The sequence below is a fragment of the Muscardinus avellanarius genome (assembly GCF_963383645.1).
Source record: "Muscardinus avellanarius genome assembly, chromosome: 6".
NCBI lineage: Eukaryota > Metazoa > Chordata > Mammalia > Rodentia > Gliridae > Muscardinus > Muscardinus avellanarius.
The window spans coordinates 2335781-2352809 of record NC_137791.1 but is presented as its reverse complement, the minus strand read 5'-3'; the positions used below and the strand labels follow the sequence as shown (position 1 = coordinate 2352809).

Below are 17029 nucleotides of genomic sequence, written 5' to 3'. Positions count from 1 at the left end.
AACACTGTCAAAACTCAACAAATGACAGATACTATCAACTATTATAAATATGTTTAAAACAAGAAATATGCTGGGAGTGGTGGCTCAGACTCATAATCCCAGTACTTGGGAGGAGGAGAGAGGAGGATCGCAGGTTTGAGGACAGTCTCAGCAAGTAGCGAAACTGTCATCACCTAGCAAGACCTTGTTTCAAAAAAGAATAAATAAATAGGGGTGGGGTGTAGCTTGGAATGCCTCTGGGTTCAATCCCCAATACAAAAAATACTCCCCCCAAAATATAGATGTGTAAAATCACCACATTAGCATAAAAATAGTCACATATGTAAAATCACCACATTAGCATAAAAATAGTCACATACCTAAAAGTAATGTACGTTACCCATTTTGTTAAAGATTGGAAATAAAAGTAACGGTTGATGTGAAACAGAAAAGAAAATGGACCACATCTTAAAGGAACACAGAGGGATGGAGCAGTTCTGAGCATGGTCCAATCAAAGTGATTGCATTATCTTCTCAGGCATCACTCAGTATGAAGTAATCAACTACCAAGAAATCAAGGATGGTCAGTTACAGGAATGATATGTAAAAGTAAACTATAAAAAGGCAGCACACCCAGAAAAACATCTGAACGTGTGGCTACTGTTACCTAGGCCTCCATTTTTTTTTTTTTTTTGGTGGTACTGGGTGTGGAACCCAGAGGCTTCCTACCTCCGGGCTATATTCCCAGACCTATTTTATATTTTATTCGGAAACAGGGTCTTACTAAGTTGCCGAGAGCCTCACTAAGCCAACCTCACTGAGGCTGGCTTCGAACCTGCGCGATCCTCCTGTCTCAGCCTCACAAGCGCGGGGATTACAAGCATGCACCACCACGCCCGGCTAGGCCCCCATTTTTTAATCACACTTAGTATAATCATAAAAGTGTAGGGCATTAGTATGGATAAATATTGCTCTTCAATGCTGTCATTACCAATTAAAAGTAATTTTAATTTTTTTCTTGGAATAAAGTATTCTAATTCCTAATACTCCTGGCTAGTACCTGAGTCTCTCACAAATGGGGATATCCATTCTACTCCTGTGTGTTTCTTTTTCTTTTTCTTAATTTTGTTTAGAAAGGCAAACTGCCACGTGCAGCACCTCATTTGGGTGTCTGGAGTCCTGGACGCTGACTCCCCTACGTTCTCCTGCAAATGGACCTTGAGAGCTTGTCTGGAGGCTCTAGCCAGGGAGCCCAGCTACTCGTATGCCCTTGGCCGAAGACGGGTCCTCCCCTATTGGGGGAAGGTCATCCTCTTCCACTGGGGGAGGGATGTACATGGAGCGGTGAGGGAGGAAGGGGACACCGCCTAGCCAGGCAGGTCAGCCGAATCCACACTGGCGGTCAATGGGGTAACAGACGTCGCAGCCAGATCGCCCTCGCATCCTCCTCTGTTTCTGACCTTACTTGGTCCCGGGGACACGCGGGGCCTTTGTGTAGTCACTGCCTAGGAATGTCAAGACCTGTCAGACTGCTGACTCCAACCATATAGCTTCCTCCATATGAAGGGGTGGCGTGTCAATCGGGCACTGGTTTTAAAGGTCTGGCTTCAAGGAATGGTGCTGTCTAAATCACAAGGAGGAAAGGAAGAGAAGACAGTAGGGTGGAAGTCTCACACCCTGAGCTTATGTCATTTGAAGGGCTGTCTAGTTTAAAGGACTTACATCCCACTGTGAGATCTTGTGTTTCCTTTATGAATATATTCTTGTTTTAAATACAGAAAACCTAGTAGTTCTTAAAAAATAGACGTTTATTAGGTAATAATAAAGGTTAGTGAAACTATGATGTTTTGGTAACAAAGTATTACTGATTACCCAAAATTGTATTTTCAAATAATAAAACAACATTTGCCTAAGGAAAGAAAATATCACTAGCATGTGGATTTGGAAATGTCAAAATCTGTTACTCAAAACCAAATGGAAAGAACACAGAAAGACAGAAATGTGATCATCCGAGGCGGAGGTGCCACCAGGGCAGGATCTTCTTACCTCTCTAACTGCTCTTTCAGATTCACCAACATACTTATTCATTAATTCAGGCCCCTGCAAGAAAAGGAAACAATTGTTCAGTGTCTTCATAAGTGCAACCATGCACATTTATTTTGATTAAGGAGAAAATATATACCAGAGAGAAAAAACTAAATTAAAAAAATATCTGCTTTTGATTACTTTCTTAGCACACTGATTTTCTCTGGATGTTATTTATGCCTCAAAAATTAAAGTCATTCTATGTTCCAAAAACTACGTATCAATAAAAAGAAAAGGCTGAAATTAAATCCAACATTTTAACATCCTATTTGTACATAAATACCTATCTTTAGGATACAGCAGGCAGGGTGCTAGGCACAAAAGATAGAAGAGCCCGGTTTGGAAGACCAAACAAAGAGGTAATGTCCATAGATTCTCAGGCCTAACCACTGATTAGCTTTGAGTAGGTCAATTTATTAGTTTACATTTAAATCGAATGGATTGAGCCAGGCGTGGTGGCACACACTTGCAATCCTAGCATTCAGGAGGCTGAGACAGAAGGATCACGGTTTGCGGCCAGCCTCAGCTACTTAGTGAGGCCCTCTGCAACTCAGTGAGACCATTTCAAACTAAAGAATAAAAATTCAGGCTGGGGATGTAGCTTGGAGGTAGAATGCCCCTGGGTTCCATCCCCAGACTCGCAAAATCAATCAATCAATCAATCCATCCATCCATCCAAAGGATCAATAGCTATGTCTGACAAGAAGCAGAACCTCAGGTATAGTCTTCTTATGACTTTATATCAAACCCCGAAGCACTGACAAAATCGAATAGGAATCATGAGATCCATGACATGACCTTAGAGTCTGTTTCTAAAGTAAATGTTTGTGGGGACTCATTAAGGTTTTCCCCTAAAAGAATACTTCTGACTGTCCTTTGCCCAGAGTCACTAAGGTCTGGGGTCATGGAAAGTTCAAGGTCTGAGAGAAGCTCAGGTGAGATTGATTGACGTGGCCGTTATGCGCACAAGTGGTGACTGCACGAGGGATTGATTGACCGGGAACTGTATAAGTAGGGGAGAGTGATAAAGCCGGGATCGGTCAGTAGAGATATCGACCCAGGGGTGTACTGGCGATCCTTCCATGATAGAATTAAATATTCTTTGATCAAATTCTTAGAATTGAATTCTTTCATCCTCACTCCTCTCTTTGGAACCCCTACTTTTGCTGGCTGGCTCCAGCAGATGTTGCACTGGCATGCCCTTGCTGTGCAGACACTAACTGTAAGGCAGACGTGCTCTCCTGAGCCACCAGCCTAGTTGGGGAGATACCTGCTACAGAGCAAGGTCGAAGGATCACCCACACTGCTACGCTCAGAGCATCGCATTGTTACCAGGACTTCTATCAACAGCCTCCCGTTTCCAGTCTCTAGTCACAGCGTCTGAACCGCTCCTCAAGTCCTCGGCATCCCGCACTCCATCCAGCGACAGTACCCCTATTTCTTTCTTGTGCCCAGGTATTGAGAAGGGGCATCAAGGCCGAAAGGCAAGGGTCTCTACTAATAAGATTCTATCAAATTTTACTAATCAGTATTCAACAGGAGAGTCCCTATAAGGCAGCTCGTCTCCTAGTGATAAGTCACAGATTACTGACTGAAGATGTATTTTTTGATGTTTAACTTATTTTCCTTCTCACTACCTAAGCTATGAAATATATTAAAATATGGCTTTCTTTTCTACCACATGGATATTTCTCAGGATATGCAGTCATCCCCCAGAGGACATGGAATACTTACAATGACTATGCCATTCAGAGACCTAGGAAGGCCAGTGTGTAACTCTCAGGTGTGGAGAATTCGGTCCCCACACTCACTGTTCCTCCAGCACCTGGCTACGCGGGCACACCACCAACCCCCACCCCGGGGACACGAAGGTCCTTGGACGGTGTCTCTTTCTCTTTATCACTTTCTCCTACCACTTCTCCTCCCAGTGCACAATACCCACAATGTACACTGAACAAGATTCATACTCCATTTCAGGTGGATCATGGGTCCAGACAATTCTGAGGATATATCTAGACATCGACTTGAATATTTCTTAAACAATTTACATTAATTTTTAAAAATCTGGTTGATTTAGCAGGGTATGATAGCTTACAATCCTAGTACTCACGCAACATGAAGCCAGCCTCAGCTACTTAGTGAGGCCTGTTTCCAAATAATAAATATATAGTATAGGTCTGGAGTGTAGCCCGGAGGTAGAAGGTCCCTGGGTTCCATACCCAGTAGTGCGCGTGTGTGAATACACACACACACACACACACACACACACACACACACACACATACACACACAGCAATTTCAAAATACCTGGTAGGATTAGAGATATTCATACCCAGTGACACTAACTTCTAGGTACACAGACCCTAGGTGAACTCTTGTACACAAGCATAAGGAAACACATACAAGAAGTATTACCTAAGCACTGTTCATGACAATAAAAATAAAAAGTGGGCATATTTAAAACTACACTAATATCAAATGAGTAAATTGTAAAGTCCTCATAAAGGGGAAGCTGGTGTGAATGGAGGGCTAGACAAAAGGAAGCGTTTGAAAGCAGGGAGGGAGATCAGTTAGAAAACTATCACACAGACAACGGGCCTGCCCAGACATTCAGAACCACAGTGAGCATTCTTCACATTCTCACTAACTTTTAAAGCCCATGTAACAGTTGGGATCTTTCCCACTGAGTATGAAGACTGTTCTGCACGATTTACCTTGTAAAATCACTTTACGGCCTTGTCCTGCACAGTGAGGGCTGCCTTCCTGTCCATAAAATAAGAAAAAGCCAAACAAAACGGGCACTTTTCATTTATATGTGCAAAATGACACTTTTACCCAAATGTCCCATGGACACGGCACCAAAAAGTGAATAAAACAGAGATCAGGTGACACCCCATAAAACGGGCTGCAGATAATTGGCAGAAGGGGTTTTTGTTGGAAGTGGGATATAGTAAATTTTCACGCAGATTTGATTCCGTTTAGGGCAACTAATTAAGCAAGTTGTGGCCTGACAAAAATCAGAAAGGCAATTGCTGGTGTCACTGTTCTGACTCTATCTGCATGGCAACTCCTGTTACAGCTGCTCTTGTGACAGCTCTTCATAAAAGCTGGGGTGTGACATGAAACAGTAATCCAGCAGAGACGTTCAAGGTGCAGTATGACTCAAGGTACATACAGTAGCACCCAATCATCTCTCATAACTGATGTCTTACTGTAATACAGAAATAGGGGAAAGAGCCTCGACTAGTTAACGGGCCACTCCACTGCCACGGTGGTGGGCTATAGGAAACCTGTGGGGAAGAAGCAATGCTTTTGCTCTAAACAAAGAGGTAAAACAGAAAAATAAATCAAAAAGATTTAAACATTTGGCCAGAGACATTAGCATCATGAAAGAAATATGGCTGGAATCATTAAGTCAAGAGCTTCTGAAAATCACAGCAATATTGAAGACTACAGTCAGGTCTCTAGAAAACACAATTTTGTATTGAATTACATATCAATGAACCTTGCCTAGGTGACTGTCCTGAACTGTTAGGTCTCACTGGTCTAGAATTTAACAGGTCAGAACAATTCCATGACCAAGAAGGTCATTCAGAGTTTGCGGTTCAAGTTGTTAAAAGTCACTGCCTTTGTCACTCCGGTGGAGTTACAACAAGGCTCACATCAAGTTCCAAAGCTCTGTACTGCACTTTCCTGTTCACAAAGAGAAGACTTTATCGATCGTGAGCTGGGAACTGAGCTCATCTGAAATACATTCCCACTTCTTAAAAACAGAAGGCAGTACAGAGCCCAGCAGCACTCACTGTAATCCCAGCAATATACCCAGATGAAGACAGCATGGTTGGTGAGTCCCACAGTCGCTCCTAAGTGACCTAACTCTTTATAAAACAATACACAAAGCCCTAGAAGAAAGCGGGTGAAACTCGATAAGGTGTTGTTTTCCAATTTCATTACACGATATCAGTGTGTTATTAGTCCTGCCCTGTTTGGCCTCCTGTGCGCCTGATCCAAAGTCACTGGAACTGAGCACCATGAACTGGCGTGTTTGGACGCAGCACTATTGTTAGCACTCCATGGCCAAGATTTTCAGCATTCAAGTTTACAAACAACCGAAATGTCATAAATGCACTGGAAAATATCCGTCCGGCTGTTCTACTTACCCAGTAAAACCTAAACCTGTTTCTTTCACTATGTTGCATGATTTGACATCAGAACAGTCACAAATCCAAGCACAATGGTCAGCCCCCAAGCCCGCGCGTCGCACCCTTCATCACGCCTGGGTTACTTGCCTTCTTCCCCGGGGCTTTTTAAATGTGGCTGGCACCTGCCTGCTCCTTTGGGCTATTACAATTCTAATCAAGTTTTTATAAGTTAACCTAAGCATTAACTATGGCTAAATGCTAAGGAATATGTGCATAAAAGACGAAACTCACACGAGATAGAATTACATGTATGTAATGCGAGTAAGGACTTGGGAATTTTTTGTGTGTGTGGTGCTGGGGATGGAACCCAGAGGCATTCTAACTCCGAGCTACACCCCCAGCCTGATTTTTTATTCTTATTTTTGAAACCGGGTCTCACCGAGTTGCAAAGGACCTCACTAATAAGCTGAGGCTGTCCGCGAACCGCGATCCTCCTGACTCAGCCTCCCGAATGCTGGGTGAAAATTACTGAAAAGTACAGAAAGCATCAGCGCTCTCTACAAGGGCATTCTGGCGAACACTTCAAGGAGTCTGAAAACGGGAATGAAGTACAAGTCAAGAAATGCTGCAGGCAAGTCCAAATCCTAAGAAGCGAGGGGGACCGGCAGGAAGGACAGACCTGAAGCTGCTCCTGTCCACACTGGAGGATGTGAACCTCCCCGCCACAGCCTTCACTCAGAAACACAGGAGCTCCCTCCAGAGCTCCCACCGCAGGCCCCAGCCTGGCTCTAGCTACACAAGTGCGCCCAGGAACTCCCGTGCCCAGGAACGCCTGCGGTCACCACCACCCAACCCGCCACTCGGTCTCTTTCCTAACTTGAACCGATCCATCTGTCCTTGACTTACAAACCTATACACAAAACTGCCTTTTAGACACACCCACCGTTCTGTTCCAAACGCATTTCAAACTCAATACGCCGAAATTTCAATTTAGCATCTGTCTCTCATCTCCAACCTACTTTTCTTTGTCTCTTCAGAGTTTGGGTATTTCTTGTTAGTCACTAAAAGTAATTTCGTGTGTGTGTGTGTGTGTGTGTGTGTGTGTGTGTGTGTGTTTTTCAGGAAAAAAAAGGTGCATATACTATTCTCTGACTGGAAAAGTAGTTTCGTTTTGCTTTCTAGGGGTGCTAGGTATTGATCCCAGCATTGCTCTACCCCAGTCATTTTATTTCATATTTTACTTGATTGGAAATTGAATTGGGTATTGGAAATCAAAACCAGGGGCTTTTACCTCTGAGCTATACTCGCAGCCCTTGTTATTTTTTATTTTGAGCAGAGTCTCACTAAGCTGCTAAGGCTGGTCTCAAACTTGTGATCCCCCTGCCTCAGCCTCCCACTCCCACGCTGGATTACACTCCACTGCTAGGATTACAGGTGTGTGATACTATACCCGGAAAAGCATTTATACAGAATTTAAAGCTTTTTAGAAAATAAAAAGGGCTGGTGGTGTAGCTCAGTGGTAAACTGGGTTTGACTTCCAATAAAACACACACACACACACACACACACACACACACACACACAAACGGATTAAAGTTTTACCATAAAAAGTGTCTTTTGTATTTAAAAATTTATGTAAGCAAATACTGAATTCACTCTCATTTTTATAATTCATTTGGTTAAGCAAAAGTCTCTAGTACAATTAAAACAATGCAAACAAAACATTAATTTCTTCGCCATAAGAACTGAGAGTCAGTGTAGGAGAACTGATGAAGGGGCCCACTGCCCAGCGTGCGGCCGCGCCAGCCTACTCTGCTCTTGCCGTCCTCTGTATTACACTGTCAGGTTCCCTAGTTAGATATAAAAATCAACTGCTCCTTAGGAGATACCTGTACAGAACGAGGAGGAAGAAAGACGGGAGAGAGAGGAGCCGCTAGAAATGCGAACGCCCCACCTTTATAGCTAGGAAGTTCAGTCCGCTCTCGCTGGCCAGAGCCTGGGCTATCTTGGTCTTGGAGCACCCGGGCGGCCCGTACAGCAGCACCCCTCTCGGGGGCTGAATGCCCATCCGCGCGAAGCACTCTGGGTGCTTCAAGGGCCATTCCACAGCCTGCTTCAATTTCAGCTTGATATCTTCCAGGCCTCCGATATCTGACCAGGACACCTGCAAAACAGAACATTTTCTAACTATACGTTTTTCCAGAACACACAGAGAACAAAGAAATATTAAACATATCACCAGCAAAAGAAGTGCAAAAGAAAAAAGAGTAATTTAAGAATCAAGATGATTCTAACTAAAAAATCCCATGAATATCAGGAGTTAGATTAGGAACGCATAAACGTGAGCTGTATACTATAAAAATACCGAAGAAAACCTTATTTTTGCTTTTAAGTCTTATATAGATACTGCTTAAATGATTGAACACACTGTAAGTCCATCTTCTAGATAACTTTTTTGTGTGTGTGGTACTGGGGGTGGAACCCAGAGGCTTTCTACCTCCGGGTTATACTCTTACTTTATATTTTTGGGGGAACAGGGTCTCACTAAGTTGCTGAGACCCTCACTAAGTAGCTGAGGCTGGCTTCAAATGCGCGCGATCCTCCTGTCTCAGCCTCCCATGTACTGGGATTACAAACATGCCCACCACGCCTGGCTAGGTAACTTTTTAAGTCAGGTTTCATTTGTCTGAAACTGGTGATTCAGATTTCATTTATATATCTAACGCTATTCTTTTTTTTTTTTTTTTTGGTGGTGGTACTGGGGTTCCTGGAAGCCCTTGTACCTCCGGGCTACACTCCCAGACCTATTTTATACTTTTTATTTGGAAACAGGGTCTCTTAAGCCAGTGTGAGCCTGGCTTCGAACCAGTGCAATCCTCCTGTCTCTGCCTCCCAAGCGCAGGGATTACAAGCGTGCCACCACGCCCGGCTAACGCTATTCTTCTTGGTTTAACAAAATTACTTTTAAGCGTATTTCTGTAAGTCTTTATGAAACAGATAATCATTTTTGTCTTTGGTATCTAAGTAAAGTAGCTTCAAAATTTTGCTCCTTTTCGTAACTAAGAAATACTTCCAGAACAAAGTAGTCCATTATTCATTATTTACTTATAACTATTTCTTAGAAATGACGTAGATGCCAGATAATATAATATAGGAAATAGAAAAATGAGACGAATCCAGACTTTAAACAATTTAACTAGAAACAATCAGTAACGTACAAATAAATAAACGGTACAATGGAAAAAATACTAAGTACAAAAGAAACAGAAAAGAACCTTTGGGATTTCCAGAAGAAAAGTTCATTTCCACCTGGAAGGCGTTTCAAAGCCAGTCTTGAAGGATGTACGGGATGTAAAAAAGCTAAACAGAGCCGGGCGTGGTGGTGCACACTTGTAATCCCCACCATTCGGGAGGCTGAGATAGGAGGATCACGGTTCGAGGACAGCCTCAGCTACTTAGCAAGGAGGTCCTTTGTAACTCGGTGAGACCCTGTTTCAAAATAAAGACTAAAAAATAGGAGGCTGGGCCGGGCGTGGTGGCGCACGCTTGTAATCCCCGCACTTGGGAGGCAGAGACAGGAGGATCGCACAGGTTCGAAGCCAGTCGCGCACGCTGGCTTAGGAGACCCTGTTTCCAAATAAAAATGTAAAAATAGGTCTGGGAGTGTAGCCCGGAGGTGGAAGGGCTTCCAGGAACCCCAGTACCACAAAAAAAAAAAAAAAAAAAAAATAGGAGGCTGGGCGTGATGGCACACACTTGTAATTCCTGCGCTTGGGAGGCAGAGACAGGAGGATCACGCAGGTTCGAAGCCAGCTGCACTGGCTTAAGAGATCCTGTTTCCAAATTAAAAAAAAAAAAAAATAGGTCTGGGAGTGGAGCCCGGAGGTGGAAGGGCCTTCCAGGAACCCCAGTAGCACCAAAAAAAAAAAAAAAAAAAAAAGCTGGGGGTACAGCTCGGAAGTAGAATGCCCCTGGGTTCCATGCCCAGTACCTCCCCCCAAAAAAGTGAAACAGAAATGGCTCAACAGAGGCTACACTACAAAATGACAAAGGCTCGAGAAGAGGGGAAGGTAAAGAGGATGAGAGAAAAAGGAGAAGGAAGGGAATAAAGAAAAGCTGGAGGGATCCAGGGGAGGGGCCTGAAGGCAGATGAAGCGTCCTAGATCTCTCTGACAGACCAAGAAGCCATTGGAGGCTTTTAATCTAGAAGACGCTGGGTGGAGCAATGTGTGCTGCAGGAGACTCCTCTTCCTGACTTGAGAAAAGACCGAGAGCAGGAAAATCAATCGAGGGCCTATCGCAAGTATCCTTTAAAAGAAAACTAGCTCCCTCTAGGGTAACCATGTGCAGATGATAGGCACTCTGGAAATCGCTGCAGAGTCCTCCCAGCACCGACTCCAGCGTCAACCCAACGCCAGCGTCATGCTGAACAGGGATAGGCACAACTCACTTCCTCTGAAGTCAAGAGCAAAGGCCAACATGGTGGCGCACCTGTAATCCCAGTACATGGGAGGTGAGACAGGAGAGCTGAAGGTTCCAGGCCAGCCTCAGCAACACAGCCGGCTCTTAGGCAACGTGGTAAGAGCCTGTTTCAGAAACAAATAATAGCTGAGAGACAGAATGTCCGTGGTTCAATACCCAACACCGTACCGTTGTATGTAGGCACAGCAAGAAAGGAGAGGCTCCAGGGTCCAGGGGAATGTGCCAACTGAAGCCAGGCAGCAGGAACCTTCTATACTAACAAGGGGCCAATCAGATTCTTACACATTTCTTATTACCCAATCACCACGCGAACTATTGGAATCAAGCCAAATACAGAAGCCAATAAGCCGCCAGCAGGGGCTGGGGCGGGAACACACAGCTGCGGTTAAGGTTAGCTAGCTCTAACAGGTTTTAAACCTTGCACATCAACTCCACAGTTACAAGATGGTGGAGAAAACAAAATGACGTGGCTTCAAGACTAAATAAGTTAGTAAGTAAGTAAACAAAACCTGGGGCAAGACGTACACTCTCACCTGTCCAATACAGTACTTGAAATTTTACCCAGCACAGTTAGACAAGAAAAGGAAATAAAATCAGGTACAAATAAGAAAGGAAGAAGTCACGTTATCACTGGCTGCAGATAACATAACCCTATTCTTGGAAGTGGATCCAAAGAGCACCATCAGTTTGTTTATAAGTCTACAGCTTATAAACAAACTCAGGAGAACAGCAAGATTAAAAAAACAAACAAAACAAAAACCATCTCTAGGGCCAGGCGTGGTGGCACACGCTTGTCATCCCAGCATTTGGGAGGCTGAGACAGGAGGTTCAGGGTTCAAGACCAGCCTCAGCTACTTAGTGAGGCCCTCTGCAACTTAGTGGGACCCTGTTTCTGAATCACTGTTGAGTTCTGATCACATCAGAGAGGGTTATCCTTCATTAGGCAAAGTACAAGTTGCCTACAATACTTGCAACTAAGGACAAATTAGCATGCAGGCTTGGTCAAACTTTTTCCAGCAACATGGAATCAAAGACAAAAGAAACTTATCAATTGATGTTTTACGTGCAAACAACCTGAATCTTTTTTATATAAGTATACATTTTTCAAATAGATTTTTGATTGAGCTCATTATGGAAAACATTCCAAACTTTAAAATGCAAAATTATTGGTTGGTGTGAAGAAAGCCAGACAGCTTCTGTTTCTTCTCTTGATGAAATAATAAAATGCAAATGAATCATTGCTAACCACAGCTGTGACTCGTTTGAAGGCTTGGGGTGGACTTGGGGTTTATTTTTAGTAACCCAGCTGCAATACCTGTCTGTAATACTAGGGAAAAAAATCTATTTAATCATTTCTACTTGCAGTACTGCTCCGTGCTAAGCTTAACTGGAAGCCTTGGAATGGGCATCAGTGCTATGTCCTACATTTCATCCTTGAACTGGGCCTGCATTGCACTGAAAAAACCCCGCCACCTGTTCTTATACCAGTATTTGGTTCAAGATGCCAAAAGTGTTCAGCCCGTGGCTGAGGAAGGACAGAAGCGAGTCAGGATAAAATGCACACTGAGGGCAGCGAAGCGGGGAGACAGGGATGTCCAGGGGAAGAGGGTGCTGCCATGGCCCACTCTCTGTCTAATCTCTTTACAGCAGATTGGTAAGGTTTTAAGTTTAACTTCTTTTTACTGTTTTTGCTGTCTACCTTCTTTTTTTTTTCCTTAATAAGGTTTTAAAAGGGAAAAAAGGTCTAATTTTTTCTCCTATACTGGGGCTAAATTTTTTTATTGTAAAAATACTTGATGGCCTTTGATAAATATCTTCCACAGTGAATAAGAAAACCTTGTGGCTTAATTTAGGAAACATGTTGATAGAACACTGTTTTTGATATTGTAACAAAATCTACATAAGTGATTTTACAGGTACAAAGAATAAAAATAAAGGTGATTTTACCTTTCTTAAAAAAAAAAAAAAGAACAAAAAATGGAACTAAAGGTGGAGCTCGGAGGTAGAATGTCCCTGAGTTTCATCCCCAGATCTGCAAAAAAAAAAACAAAAACCACCTTCTCTAAACATCAATAATGAGCTGGGCGTGGTGGCGCACACTTGTAATCCCCGGCTTGGGAGGCAGAGACAAGAGGATCGCGCGTGTTCGAAGCCAGCCGCGTGAACTGGCTTAGGAGACCCTGTTTCCAAATAAAAATGTAAAAATAGACCTGGGAGTGTAGCCCGGAGGTAGAAAGGCTTCCTGTAACCCCAGAACCACACACACACACAAAAAAAATCAATAATGAACGTGCTGAATATCAGGGAATCAATTCTACTCAAAACAGCCTCTAAATAAATGAATGAATGACTAAATTAACTAATTAAACAACACCTAGGAACAAATCTAGCCAAAGAGGTAAAAGTAAAAGACCTCTACAACAAAAATTATAAGAGGCTGAAAGAAAGCGCAGAGAGCGCTATCAGCTGAGAAGACCTACCGCAGACAGCAGCTGACAGCATTTAAAGGCCGTATCACTAAAGCAACTTACGAACTCAGTTCAGTCCCATCAGATCCCAGTGACATTCTTCGCAGAACTGGAAGAAGTTCTAAAATTCCTACGGGAGAATTAAAGACTCACGACCACCAAAGCGGTTCTAAGAAAAAGGAGCAAGGCATCACGATGCCGGGTCTTAAATTATACTACGCATTTCAAATTATAGACAGAAAGATCATGTGACTGGCGTAAAAACAGACACACTGACCAAAGGAACAGAACGTTAGACACAGAGACACACAGGTACAATCGCCTGACCCTCAACAACGGCACCAAAAACGCGCTGGAGAAAAAAGTGTTTTTAACAAATGGTGCTGGGAAAACTGTTTACCCATATATAGAAGGATAAAGTGGATCCCTCTCTCTCACCCTGCACAAAAGGAAACACAAACCCATCAAAGAACTAGGAATTAGACCAGAAACTGCGTAAGTGCTAGAAAATAAAAAAAAACACAGGGACAACACTCCAACACGCAGCTCAGGGATTAATACCAAGAATTAGTAGGTGGGATGGCATACAATTATAAAGCTCCTACACAGCAAAGTGAACAGAGTGTGCAGGCAAAGCGGGTGGAGCAGAAGGCAATCTCTGCCAGGTACTCTGCAGACAGAGAACTCATATCCACCATGTAAAAAGAACTAAAAAATAACTGGACACCAAGAAACAAATGACCCAATCAATAAATGGGCACATGAATGAAGCATATATTTCTCAAAAAAAGAAAATGCAAAAGGCCAGAAGACATATGAAAGAAGGTTCAGCATCATTAGGCACCAGAGAAAAGCCATCTGACTCCAGGCAGAACGGCAGTCACCAAGAATACCACTAATAATAATACGTGCTGGCAAAGAGATGGGGGAAAGGGGCTCTTACATCCTGCTGGAGAAACTGTAAATTAACACAACCACTCTAAAAGAGCAGTGAGGGCTTCCTCAAAAGACTAGGCATGGAGCCACCGGATCACGCAGCTATCCCACTCCTTGGTATGCATCCGAAAGAGCAGCCGGCCATGCTGCAGCCATACAGGACCACCCCTCACCCTGCATCACAACGCTCGAGCCAGGCTCCGAGCCGGCAAGAAGAAAGTGTGGTGTGTGTGCACAACAGAGTTTTATCAGTCACAAACAAGGACGAGATTATGTCATTTTGCAGGAAAATGACAGGAACTGGAGAACATCGTGTGTCACAAAGCAAGACAGCCTCAGAAAGTGAAGGGTCCTGTGTTTTCTCTCCCATGTGGAAGCAAGAGAGAAAAGGGGAAAAGTACTAATGAAGTCAAAAGGGAGTCCATAAGAGCAGAGGAAGGGGACGGTAGGGAGGAGAAGGGACGGGAGCAAGCAAACTGCTCAAACGGGGTCAAGTACGCAGACGAGCCCGTCACAGCAATACCACTATGAGGACAGCTAAAACGCACCAAAAGAACCTGAAAAGGATCAGGACTTTGCCAAACTCGGTACATCACACTGTACCCCAGAAAGCTATATAATTGTGATTTTTTTTCAATTAAAAATGGCACCACATTTTCTGGTTTAGTTCTGAGGTCTCTGATCATAGGAACAACTTTCTCCTTATTGATAAGGTTGGTGGCTAATATATAAACAGAGCCTATAAAAAATTATAAAGAAAGATCTAAGAATTGTATTTCTGACACATAAAAGATACTATCCTAAGTACTTTCTAGCTTTTCTTTTCAGAATGCATGCCCATGCATGTGTGGTTTAACTGACATCATAATGTACTCCTAACTTATATGAATTATGAACAGCTGGACATGGTGGTGCTTGCTTATCCTCCCAGTACTTGAGAGGCTGAGAAGGGAGGCTGCAGTTGGAGGACAGCCTCAGCAAGTAGTGAGCCTCTCATGAACCCAGTGAGACCCTGTTTCAAACTAAAATAGAGCTAGGGATGTAGCTCGGAGATAAAGTATCCCTGAATTCAACTTTCAGTAACACAAAAAATAAAAGAAAATAATTTATATTGTTTTAACACATTTTTTAATATATTAGATATTATTTTTTTCTTGTGGAACTGGGAATGGAACCCAGGGCCATTCTACCTCCAAACTATACCCCTAGCCCTACTTTTTATTCTTAATTTTGAAACAAGGTCTCACTAAGTGGCAGAGGGCTTCACTAAGTAGCTGAGGCTGGCCTTGAACCATGATCCTCTTGTCTCAGCCTCCCAAGTACTGGGATTATAAGCATGTGCCAACATGCCCAGCTATATCAGATATTTTCTAAAATTAAGAACTGGTAAAACGCCAATCTCTAGATCATGGGTGGAGAAGAAGAGATACTGGTGAGAGGGCCTGAGAGCAGCTCACCAAATGTTGGGTGGATGGGTGCCCCTATCACTCTGTAATGATGTGAGATTACAATACACCAATATAAGTATTTTTAGAAAAAAAACTGGTGAGCTGGGTGTTGTGGCACACTTTTGTCATCGACAATTCGGGAGACTGAGACAGGAGGATGGCATTTGTGGACAGCCTCAGCTACTTAGCAAGGCCCTTTGCAACTCAGTGAGACTCTGTTTCAAAAATAAAAAGAATAAAAAATAGGTAGAATTTTAGCTCGGAGGTAGAATGCCCCTGGGTTCCATCCCCAGTACCACAAAAAAAAGAAAAAAAAATGGTGAAAAATCTGGAGTTAAATCTCATATCCCTCTACTTACTTGTAATTTCATGAGGAATGTTTAATAACCATCATTTTCTATCCTTTTTTTTTTCTGGTCAGATCATTACATTTCCTTTTTGTAAAGGGAAGGTATTGGAGATTGGACTCAGAGGCATGCTACCTAAGAATTACACCCCCAGCTCGATTTCACTTTATTTACAATGGTGTCTCACTAAGCTGGAGGGCCTAAGTTACTGAGCCTCCTGTCTCAGTCTTCTGCGTACTAAGATTAGACACCAAGATCACCATGCCCAGCTCATTAAATGTTTTAAACTAAAATCAAACCAGTTCTGCGTTTTGATTCTATCACCTCAAAGCTACAAAAATTAGTCTATGCCTACAAAAATAACTCAACACTAACTTTAAATCAACGTAAGCAGGTTATCATTGCAAAGGAGAGTCCTGAGGCGTTATTACCAAGTCGAGGGAAAGGTCAGCCGGCACGAGAAGGACCCGCCACGATGTCCCTAGAGCTAGAAGTAGAATTCAGAGCCCCGCGGCCTGCCGGCCCACCTCCACACAGGGTTTACTTATCAATGCCTCTCATATATCAACAAATATATTTTAAGCTTTTGAACTTTTAAAAAATTCTAGGCATTTAAAATAAATCCCAATATTTCTTTAACTGCCAGAAAACTCCTCCTACCATCTAACCATAACCAGTCGTGACAATCGCCACATCCTTTCTCTTTTTGCCCTGAAGAAAGCAGTGAACAGCTGCTCACATATGGCCTGGCAGCTTTCTGAATGAAAAATAAAGTTAAAGGTGAAGAAACAGCTGTCAAACAAGCAGAGAAATGAGATAAAATTTCCCAAAGAAAACGGCCCTAAAAATATTTCAAGTACTTTCTAGACAAGCCTCCTCAAGCTAACTAAACCAGACAGAAGCCAAAGAACCTGATGATCAAGATAAAATAGTAGGAGTAGTAGGAGGAGGAGGTGTAGTAGTAATAGTAGTAGTAGTAGTAGTACAACTTTTTGGACAAGTCCTAAGAGGGTGAATAAAAGTTAATAACTGGGGATACAGATGTTAGGGGATTACTGCGGATAGTTCAGCAGCTGCCAGGGGACTGACAGTATGTTCATACATCAATGAATTAAGATCCTTTCATTTGGTAGGTACCAAGT

General features: G+C 43.0%; 1 protein-coding gene across 1 annotated transcript in view; it reads right to left on the bottom strand.

Annotated features, from left to right (window-relative positions):
* Positions 1-17029, bottom strand: part of AFG2A (AFG2 AAA ATPase homolog A) — a gene marked incomplete at both ends in the record, with an annotated part of 166898 nt that overhangs the window by 103913 nt on the left and 45956 nt on the right. Inside the window, 2 exons of the mRNA XM_080697828.1 lie at positions 2026-2079; positions 8161-8370. Of these exons, the coding sequence (XP_080553954.1) occupies positions 2026-2079; positions 8161-8370 (264 nt within the window). The remainder of the gene's footprint in view (positions 1-2025; positions 2080-8160; positions 8371-17029) is intronic.